The sequence below is a fragment of the Dysidea avara genome, chromosome 11 (genome assembly GCF_963678975.1).
Source record: "Dysidea avara chromosome 11, odDysAvar1.4, whole genome shotgun sequence".
Classification (NCBI taxonomy): domain Eukaryota; kingdom Metazoa; phylum Porifera; class Demospongiae; order Dictyoceratida; family Dysideidae; genus Dysidea; species Dysidea avara.
In genome coordinates this window covers 13,612,962-13,625,183 of record NC_089282.1, presented here as the reverse complement: position 1 = coordinate 13,625,183, position 12,222 = coordinate 13,612,962, and the positions used below count along the sequence as shown (strand labels likewise).

The 12,222-nt window shown below is 34.8% G+C and overlaps 1 protein-coding gene across 1 annotated transcript; it reads right to left on the bottom strand.

The window, feature by feature from the left end:
• Window positions 1-10,410: 10,410 nt before the first annotated feature.
• LOC136237691 (guanylate cyclase soluble subunit beta-2-like) lies at window positions 10,411-11,886 on the bottom strand (the record flags this gene model as incomplete). The annotated part of the gene is made up of 4 exons (XM_066027906.1): window positions 10,411-10,590; window positions 10,640-10,794; window positions 10,844-10,987; window positions 11,035-11,886. Coding segments are annotated over 4 exons (1,269 nt in total), but the record flags the coding sequence as incomplete, so codon positions are not given.
• Between the last annotated feature and the right edge of the window lie 336 nt (window positions 11,887-12,222).

Genomic DNA, 12,222 nt, shown 5'->3' with positions numbered 1-12,222 from the left:
TGGAAATAAAAAGTGCATGTCTTCATCAGTGTATATAATGCATGTACTATTTGCCAAAAAAATGAAGAAAAAGCAGAACCAATGCTATTAGCTATATAGCGACACTTTGCGTCATAATTGCAGACAATTTAAGAATATCACATGCACCACTGTAAGGCAAAAAAAAAGCTTTGGAAATGTCATGCACTTCATCCTGGATGAATGTATAAGGAACTATACATCTTAGTGGTGTGTGTGTTTGTGTGTGTGTGTGTGTGTGTGTGTGTGTGCGTGTGTGTGTGTGCGTGCGTGTGTGTGTGTGTGTGTGTGTGTGTGTGTGTGTGTGTGTGTGTGTGTGTGTGTGTGTGTGTGTGTGTGTGTGTGTGTCAACAAAAAGAAATCCATAATAATATTGCACACGATCCAGTAATTTTAGTTATCTGCATTGGTAATAAATAATATAATAAAAGATGCTAGCTATACTCTAGGAAATTTTACTGGTCATTAAGTTGTGACAATTCGATGGACAAATCTTTACCTTTTGATTGATAGAAAATTAGATTGAATATCATGTGTGCTTTTTCAAATCATAGATCATAATTTCAACAACAAGCACCTTCAAATTATCAAGAAAGTCTGGCAAGGTATACACCCTGTACAGTATCTTGTTAAGTGCTCCATACAGTTAAGAACTGCATGTGTTCTACAAGATTGTTTACTTCTTAAACCATATAGCTTGTTTGTTGCAAACTAGATGTATATGTAAATAAAATAATGTCAATTTAATTCTTGATGATACAAATTCAAGTATCACTCAAAAAAATGAGCATTGTACGGTACTTGCTGGTACACCTTTTGTAATTGACGGTTGCTCAGAAGGATCATAATACTTTTTTGCAATATAACATGTGAAGAGGTACATAAGAACTTTATCCTCAACTTCCTTGGACATGAGTAATTATCTCAGTGAACCACAACTTTTAGTAGTCTTATGTATATATTTTATTTGTTATCAATATGACAATCCATTGGATCTAGCTACATAATTATCATCTTAAAAATGCCATACTTCAATTGCTGTTGGAGTGTTAGTATATAAGCCTGCTGGAAAAAAGAATATCTTACAATGTGAGCCGGTAAAGATTTTCAAATGTCTGTTTTCTATACAAAATTACATGCACTGTAACACATTGCATCATTGGACAGTGCAACAACACAATACACATGGTTACTCACTTTATGTTGTTGTTTTTATGGTGGTGTTAGAGACACATTAATATTATATTATACTAATTTCATGCACACACAATTCATTTAGCCACTACTTAATTAAGTTAGACCAATTATACATTTGCACACTCTTTGCAGACGTATTCCATGAGTACTGCAACAAACTATGTTGTATTTTGTGCAGATGACTGCAGAATATTATAGTGGCATAATATTTGTATTGAAAGCTTTAGTAACAATGATTAGTAATTCAACTTTATAGCCACGAGTAGTGTATTGGTCAGTCCTATGTACTTGCTGTGTGTTTCTTTAGGTAAGTTATTGATTTCAGTACTTAGGAAAGGAGAAAATTATTGCAGAAAACCCGAGATTTTCAAATATTGCAGTGCAAAGTTTGTTGCTAAAAAAGTAACAATAATCTATCAAGCCAACTGGAGTTGCTAAAGATAACTAGTAAAACAAGCAAAAATATGTGCACCTGCTAGTTAATGCTGGAGAGGTAACAACAGGGGTGATCTCAAGGGGTTTCTGAGGTGGTCAAGGCAATTAAATTAATTTGCTTGAAATACTCTGATAGAGTAGTCAACAACCCTATTAGAACAGTCAGGTTTTGTATGTTTAACTCAGTAAAAAAAATCTAAAATTGTATTTCAGTCTGTTTAAAATTTCCTGGGGGCATGCTCCCATGCAGAATGGCATTCATGCCTGTTGTATGCCTCAAACTTCACATTGCCCCACCTCTTAACTCTTTAACCTGCTCCTGTGGATATATGCACTGTGCCAGCATGAGCACCCTATATCAACCAATTCCTTTAAAATGCCAACTTTCTGATGAAAATTGTTACCAGATTCAGTCTTAGAATGAATAATATTTTCAAAAATTTCATAAGGGAGCATTCACCCAGACCTGCAAAGAAAATTTGGAAACCTGTCACCAAAATTCCTTGAATTACAAATAACTAAACCCAAGTGAATGGTGAAAAGGACGAGAAGAGAAAACTAAAGTAAAGACAGCGTATCTGCATATTATCATCTAAAGATATTAAGTGAATTTTCAAGAACATGTTAAGGATGTCTTATGAGTTAATGATTGCTGGTGACTTTGTAAAAATAGAAACTGAGCAAGACAAATTTAAAGACATACCTGCTGAACTTTTTGGTAAATTCATTTGTGATTGAATCAAATTTAAAGTCAAATAAAGATGAGACAGTATTTGAAACTGGATAGAAATATATTCAAGCATTCTTTTACATCCTTGATTTTATCTAGCTATTGATATAGCACCATACACAATGCGCGTAAAAATATACTAAGCTATGATCAGTAACTTGTGGATGAAAAGTAATTCAGAATTAGCAATAACATGTTGGCATACTGCTGCATGTCATCTCCAATATAGCAATATAACCATCATAATAATTAACTATCTGCACTTACAGAGACATGTGCTTTTGCAATACAATCCATTACAACTATATAATTTATGTTGCTTGGTCTGGTACTGATCAAACATCAAGCCACTTCAATATCATTAGAATATCAATTGCTACACTGTGCATGCATGCATGTACGTACTTTCTCCAGGTCTACCTTACTCCAATGATATGTGTATATCCATTTCAACCTAGCACATGCTTTTACCCTAGCAAGAAATGCTATGGTCATGGTATTCCAAGAATGATGTTCTTATGCTACACATGTATGCTTGACTGCTTTAACTGTGGTCTATGAACTATGATATTGGTTTTATCTGACAAGAGTTTCGTGTAATGGAACATATATTAATTTTCTTTTTGAAATGTAATGTGTTGTGGCCAATCCTGTCAGGGTGGAGGTTGATCTAGCTTGGGAGCAAGACCTATGATATAAACATTATGCTATTTTGTCTGGCGTGAGGAATGATCACCGATTTGCTGAGTTTAGCATTGGAGATCTGCAATGCCCAAAACTATTGTGCAGTTGCTTTCCTGGAAGCGATTTTTGGTTTACATTTTCTGCAAGATATGATGGCATTATGATGTTATACTCAACCCACAAATGAATCCATTTATCTACTGGTATAAATACACTCCCACCATTTTCTAGGTCAGATAGAGACCACCCCAGATGTTTGTGTTTTAAAATTGAACTCTCCACTTTGCCTTAGGTTTATAAAATTCACGAATATCCTTGTGGTTGGTCTCTAACTAGAACCTAGTCAATTAATTAATGTTATATTCTAATGCATATTGAACCAATTAGAATGGCTAAAATCAATGTAATGTACACTAGCCACAAAAATTGTGTTCCAATACTACCTATACTAACTCCATCTTCAATTAGTCAATATTGAAACTACTAATTCAAAATAATCCTCATACCAGGACAAAACGAATGCAATTACTCTAATGTCATTCAGTGTTGGGGCCCATGGTCTTTTTTTTGTCTGATCATGAGTCTAGGTAAAAATTTTGGACTTGTAGTAAAATGTGAATTAAGTCATTAACATTATACATCATGTAGCTGGCAGGAATAGTGGACTTGTTTCCTGCAACTTTAAAATTGGCAAATATTCTTATACCTACTGATAGAGTTATTGATGGAGCTGACATGTCACCTATCCTACATTTGAGGATAAAAAGGTATAGCATAACCTTCATCTGATGAAATACATAACATTGTGTAAAGCATAGTATGTATGTAGAGTAATTCACCCATTATTGGATTGTCTCCACAATCAGACACAGTTTCTCTCAAAGTACATGAACATTCAAACATCCTTTGTGATATCTAAGTACCGGTAGGTCTGTGATTCAGAAACATGCGTACCAAGTTTCATACTTCTCAGATTCTTTGTCTCAATACAGCAGCCTTCCAAAGATTGGTCCAATTAATACATATACTTGGATAAAGATTGATTCACAGACTGTCTCTGTTTACAAATCACTCTTGCATCTAATTAATAACAGTTTCATCCTTTAAAGCTACACATCTAAATATTTAAATTTATTTAATTTGAAAAAAAAAGTAGATCAAAGAGGCTGTCACTGGAGCACTAATTGGACCAGCTAATTTTGGACTTGTGACTTGATACATGTTAGTAAAGAGGATAATTAGTCATTAACAGCAAGTTGTGAAATTACTGTTTCAGAAAATCCAACACCCTGTGGACCGCAAAATTCTCTAATAGAACAGTCAAACACTCTAATACATTAACTATAATGGTCACAGAAGTTTTATGTAAACTCTGATATGTATAGTTTTATTTACTTTTTTTGGATTTGGATGGAAATTTCTGGCACTCATGGAGTGTTTGACTGTTCTATATGCAATAGGAAATTTTGATATAACATCTTAAGTCCAACAGGTGCTGGATTTGCTGGAATAGTAATTTGACAACATGCAGAGACAATACTAACATGTTTTAAGCCACAAATTTTGATTTAACATTTAACTAAATCAGCTAATTAAATTATTGTTCCAGTGACAGCCTATTTTATTTAATCTGTAGCACAGAATTATTATTTTTTAAATTAAATAAACTATAGAGTACATGAGTAGCCCTATACATTCTGAAAGGATGCAGATGTTGATTGGAGGCCTGTTGTCCTAAAATTATTCTTTTCCATTATACATTAATAATTGGACTAATTTTGGAAGTCTACTGTATCAAGACAAAGAATTTGGAAAGTCTGAAGCTTGGAATACAAGTTTCCTACAATTTCAAGGTTTGGCAGCCATGGTATACCTAGTTGATTTTTGCTTGAGGATAAAAAAGGCACAAATTTTATTCTACCAATGATTATAGTGTGTTGACTCCAGTGAAATCGTATATACGTATGTGTGTCGGGCTGTATCATAGTATGTAATGATTACAGTTAATCTTACTATTGTGTTATTGGGTAGGATATGTATGTGTGAGCATGTATATAGTCAAGAATATTTGTGTGTTTACTTTAGAGCAATCAAGAGACTATGCATATCCATGGGCACCTGATCCCAATGAAGGCATCTACGCTATTAAATACAAAGAGTATAAGGCTCCCTGTTATTCTTCTAATACATCCATATTTGGATTTATTTAAAAATCATCCAATCACTCAAGATATGCATGATTGGAGAGGTGTTAATATTATTGTGTTACATATGTGATCTGGTTTGCAAAAAAGGTGCATTTTCATACAGTGTAGTTGAAATGGTTTGAGGTATTTCAGTTGATAGCAACCTGGCACATTTTCATCATACAAATGATCGGTTTATATCAAGGTCTATAAAACAGTGATGGGTAGTAGAAAGGAGATGGTTTGTTCAGAGCAGTGGCCAGTGGGTGGGGTTACATGAACAAGAAATAAAGAAAAATGGCAGGAAAAAGTCCTCTAATATCGTTCAGTCTAAATTACAGTCTAGGTAAACATCAGTAGAGTTTTTTATATATCCACTAAAAGCAGTTGTGAAAATTTCAACCACATACTGCTAATTTGTCAAGACTGTTCAGCAGAGTCAGTTCATTTCAGGGTACTTAATCATGATTGCACAGTTTGACAAAGGAAGTAACCAATAAGTGTGGCAGAGTGATACTCAATAGTGTGTAACTTCAAATAGCTATGCCAGCAAATTACGTATACCATAAAAGGTGTCTTGATTCTTTTACAAAATGGGGCACCTCTTTGCAACTCTAGATCTGGTCACATGTGGTTCATCTTACTCACTGAAGTTCTGAAACAGTTGCCAAGTAATGTGCAAGTCAATAAAAATATTCTAATCAGTCTGTAGAAAAGTCCAGTCAAATAGTGATAAACATGATGATGGCTTGCATCCCATGACACCACAGAACAATTTTCATATAGTAGTTTATTACAATCCTATATATACAAATTCCAGGGTATTTTGAGTGTTGGCTTATCTACTATGTATGTGTGTATAAATTGTGCAGCTATTAAAACATCTGGCATAAAATTTGGTGGTAGGCATTAACTTTATTTGAGTCTTTATAGAAATCCCAACCCTGATCATATATGTTATTCAAAGAAAATTAAATATGATATTCCATTATATTGTTCAACCTGAATGAGGATCCTGGAGAACTCAATCCTGTTAATGCTATGCCTGCATCAAATATACCAGCATAATAAAAAGCATAATAGGCTGGAGTGGTATGCCAGCATAATGCTGGCATATTAGGTGGATATTTTAAACTATGGAGTTTAATTCCTTGAAAATAGATCGATACTCCCTAATAGAGCAGTCAGTGGAAACTGCAGCTCCTTAGATCGATACTCTCTAATAGAACAGTCATTTTATAGTGAAATACTCTAATAGAGCATTCACTGATTAAAATGTTCCATGATAATTGTCACAAATGTTGCTAACTTAGGAGCGTAATGCAAGCATAATAGGAACACTGAAAAAGCATAATGGGTGACATTAGGGGTATTCCTAAAAGCATTTAGAGAAAAAAATTGAGCATGTTTGACTCATGTCTAGTTTATGACAAAGAATCTCCACACAAAAAAATAGTGCAAACAATTGATGAGGTGGGTACCTGTTATATGTTGGTGATTGTCTTGGAAGTTTTTCTACATTCAGCCTACAGGCTTTCAGTCTACTTTATGAGTCATACATCAACCAGCGTTTCACAAAATTATGCATACAAACTAACTGGATGTACATACATATGCTGCTAGACCTACTACCATGATCATGATTTGCTTTATTTTCATGCAGAAAAATTTCATGATTAATATTATCACATAAAATATTTTTCATGATTTATGTGAATGACTGCTCTATTAGAGTATCTCAATCTTTTGCAAAAACAAAAAAAAAATGTTTAATATTATGGAAATTTTTACAATAAAAAAAGAAGTGGATTACACTACCTGAAAACCTAATTCTGAAACATGTGTACCATGAGGAATGTTTGTAATCTCCAGGCACATTGTATAAGAACACATGCAGGTCATCTGATGTTTACAGTCGAGTATAACTATAGAAATCCCAGCAATTAGGTTAAAGCCTTCTAAGTCTATTGTAATATTGTACAGCTATGCCATTTGCTATTTACTATCACATCACCACTTATGGTGGAAACTTATGATGTAGTAGCTACGTACACATCAGTTTAGACTGCAAGATACATGCAGTTTATAGCCTGTAAATTATACATGAACGTTTTATTAGATCAAGGCCAAACATTACCGTTGTGTGGGGAGAGTCTGAGACGAGCAAGGGGGTATCTAACACTATTAAACTTTGTGTTATGTATATCTGGATGTACTCCATTTCCAGACTGTTGTACCACATCCTAACATTTACTCAAAACAAGTAGTTGAAGAGTGTTGTAAACACTATTTTCACATGTTGTAAACATGTTGTTGTTAAAGTGCTTAGAAATCTTTACTTCTACATAAAAGTTATGATTGTGGCCTTTTATTATGACAAATAACAATAGTATTATAGCTAGTCATCAAATTCGCAAATCTATAATGTGCATGGCTATAGTTATACAGCAAGCAGCATACATAACCATGTGTCATAGCAATATAGTGTGGAAATGTATTGCTGCTTGATGAAGATAAATTTCAATACATAATTCCCAGAAACTCTTAGATATTAAGAGCTGTTGATTTTACTAGTATTTTAAAAAAGGTAACTGCCTTTAAAAAATTGTTAATTAAAAAAAAAATGAAGTAGGATCTATGCAATAAAAGTAGTGAAACAAGACTACTTATACAAGATGAATGATGGTGTTACAACATAGCTCGGTGGGAAGTCCTTACTTTGGCATTGAACAAAATAGTTGTTATAGCTAATGTGCCAATGTAGGGACTTTCCCACTGAGCTATGCTGTAATACCATCATTCATCTCTTGTTTCACTACTTGTTATTGCATAGATCCCTACTTCATTTTTAAATTAACAACTTTTTTAAAATACTAGTTTTAGTTAGACTCTCAGCTGTAGCTATAACATTTTCAATAATTCTGTTGTCACATTTTTTTGTACCATTGAGATACAACATTAAAAACTTCAAACAAAATGTCTCAATTTGCAGTCTCTCCACTTTGCACTAAAAGAATGAATCTATTACTATAAATATGAATTCAAATATTTCAATCAATAGATTGTGAGATTATGTGAATTTGTGAATTCAAAAAATTCAATTCAGGATAGCTTGGGAAAACAAAAGGAAATTTTCAGAGTGAATGCAGCCAACCATAGTGACTATCTACTGATATAGCCATGATTTGGGGCAACACACAGGCAAAGGCACACCCCAATGGGTGGCAGGGTACAAGCAGATCATAATGGAGTCTCCAGTCTAAATACAATATTAAAGAAATACACATAGATTCTAAGAAATTATCTAGGCAATTGTCCAAGGGTGACATGCCTCTAGTCTAGTGCTCCAGTTGACTAGTGGCATTTTAAGGAGCCAGGGCATTCTCAGCTGCAGTGGCACTAGAAATCCACTTGTGAAATGTAGTCCAAGCAAATCAGTGGCATGGCTGTACATGTGTGGAATAGAAAGTGTAGTGTGTTGGTATGGTGTGACCATCCAGAAAAGTCAAGTACAAAAGAAGTTTTTATAATGAAAGCATAGCTATATCTTCTGTTTTAGGTTTAATTTTGATGTTGCTAGTTTATATTATATAGTTATTTACTTTACGTTTTGCATTGCATGTAGCAAGTGTATAGGCATTTTATTTACTGACAAGAATGAATCAGTATAATACTATTATGTGACTGGATTTTAGATCCAAATTGCACATTAGAAGTTTTGGTTTTAAAGATATTAATCCAATATAACTAGCCAAGGATAGTGAGCATGCGTATGAAATTTGCATACGGCATGTATCAATTTATTACCTTTCACACCACTTCCAGCACATGTAATTGTAGTGTTTCTTGCCAAATGAAATAGAAAATTGAGGCAGACCATGATTTAAGTCCAGTAACGAGATCACAGGGCCATGCTGGCTTCTTAGTGGCTGATATCCAGCAGAATCAATGTAGAAAAAAATTATATCATGGCATCCACCAATGCATCACTGATTCTTGCCGAGTCAGGTCCTGCACAAGGCCACTAGAAACTGCTGTTGAGCTAGCCACACCACCCAGAATAGACGTCTCTTAAAACCAGGATTGAGTTTGAGTAATGCTGAGGGTCAAAACCAATAGTATGACGGTGTGTAGTTTACCTTTGCCTCATATGTGACCACATAACATAATATACGTAGTATAAATGTGACCCGGTCTGCGAAAAGGGGTCTTATAGCCTTTCCAAATCGTCTAGTCATAACTCCTCATGTTTTCAACCTATCACTTTCATATTACACCAAGCCATAGTGCTATGTTAGGGGTATAAGGGGACTACACTTCAGGGTGATACCACATTCACAAGTCAAGTTACAGGTTGCCAAGTACATGCAAGTGAACAGGCTATAAGACCCCTTTTCGCAGACCGGGTCACATTGTGTATGATGCATCCTAACACAAGATAGTTATGAGCATCCAAGTCAGCAAAATTGAGTGGCTGAAGTTAGGTGTCTAGTTTTTGCATTCATGTGATATGCAGTTGTAGCCATGTAAAATTAACAGATACATGTAGATCTTCTGCATTTAGCTATAGTGTATACATAGCAAAAGTCACAGGCAGTTTCCCAAGTATTTGCTTTAAAAGAAAAACACATGCATGTCCAGTAGTTCAGTACACTATTTTTAAAGCTTTACAGCACAAGTGCTGAAGGTATGTACGTACGTAGATGAAGTGGACCCAATAGTTATTACCAACTGGTGTTTGATTCATTCTGAAAAATGTTTATGTGTTCAGCTGACAATTAACTTCAAGTCTTACCAGCCTTAAAACCTACAATGTTGTTCTAATCTTCCTACAATTTGCACACATCCTGCCGATGTTCACTCCCAAACAGAAAAAAGATTGATCAGTTGAGGAATTGTGTCCCAGTTACTTTACATAAACACATATTTTATTCTCATAAGCCACATGACATATCGTTACCTCTTAACTAGCCACCTATATCCATAAACCATTTCACACAAGCTGCACACTTACCATACAGAGATTTGAATCATGTAGACTGAACACCATGAGTGAATTACACTCAGTGTATGCCATGCTAGATGTATGCAAATGGATACTTTGGCACCATTACCAAGTATCTACATTACGCAAGTGTCCTGATTAACAAGTTCCAGTGTAGTACCTTCACAAATGTGACAATTTAATGAAATAAGTGTATAGTTACAGAATTCTTGTCATCTTATTGTGTGGTGTAATTGTAAGGTTCCACAAAGTAAGTAGGCTCCATTCCCAATCCCTTAACTTGAATACTACCTCGACTCTCAAAAGTGTACTGAGTACTACAACCAGCCAATGCTCTAGGGAAAAAGCAATCTTGCTTAATTGTACTGAAGTTTCAACCCTTACCGGTGAGTCTCTTGCGAAATTTGAATTTTCCCATACATGCCATATGAGCACATCCGACTGGCTTTGTTCATGGTGTGACCAAACATACTAAAATGTGGCATGTTTTTGTTGAGGATGGCCATTACTACTGGACCAGTGTGGATACCAATACGTATCTATATTATAACAAAATTTATAGATACAATAATTGAATGAAATACATACTTCCAAAGACACTGAAGAATGAGGAAGACATTCGGTTATGGCAGTTTTCCGCATGTCGAAAGCCATGGCTAAGAGTGAATGGGGGTGATCGCTTCGATGTCGTCCAGCACCGGTAACAATGTACGTATCACCGTAGTTCTCCAGCTGTGGTGAATTTTAAATAATTCAAAATTGTTACAAAAGATATTTACCTTTAGCACATCATGCATGTCAGTTAAGTCATCATATTTGTTGAACAAGTTGTTCAGCATGATGACAGTTGAAACTGGTGAAGAATTCTGACAAATCTGTGCAAATCCCTTAATGTCACTAAATAGAACACTCAGAGAATTGAATCTTGTTGGAGGAAAATCCTCACTTTGCAAGTACTTGTCTGCTGCAAATGAAGGCAAGACACTATAAAGCACATCTAAAGATTTTTTTTTCTGTGCATCAATCTTTTCATAGTTCTCTTTTAGTAGGCATTCTGTAGCTTCCAAATTCTCTCTTACTATTTTAGCTGTGTATAAGTGCATGCTAAGAAAAATTCTATCTTGATTGTCTGCATTGTAGCAAAAGTCACTGACTGACAAGCAAGTACGTTTCAGGCACTCAAAGGTAAACACAGTTGGAGTACAGTTGTAGACTGCCATGGAGGGGTCATCACTGTTTATTATGGCTCTTCCTTCAAATGTCATTCTACAGTAGTCAGCTCCACACCTACACCTCATAGTATATGGTTTAAACCTTGCCAAAGTGATTGCTTCAAATGCAATTAATTTTGTAGAGGACACTGGGAGAAAGAAATCTTCTAATGTTTTGTGCACTAAAGAAGGACGGAAACGTTCTATTACAGGTCCAGCAGCATACACAGTTAAATTATTGTCAAAGGCTAAATAGAATGGAATTAACTCCTGGAAAATTTCTTCTGTAATGGGCCAGTCTTCAAGCACCTGGTCAGTACAGGGGGAGTCAAGTTGATCACTACTCACTGCATCCTTTACACTGCTGTCTTCCCTTACATCAAAGCTGGAAGAGTATAGGAATTCTTGCTCTGCATAGTAAAAGTATATTCATAATGCAAATGAAATTGCATGTATAACATACATACATACGTACGTATGTACGTACATATATACATACATACATACATACATACATACATACATACACACATACATACATACATACATACATACATACATACATACATACATACATACATACATACACACATACATACATACATACATACATATGTAATACTGTGATTACTATAATATTATGCACTACAGTAATGTTGTAACTAACAGATCTTTGTATAGGTATTAACAACTTGCATGCCACTAATAAACACTTGTAACTCTAGGACATCCTTTTGTACACAGAGTTAGTGTGTG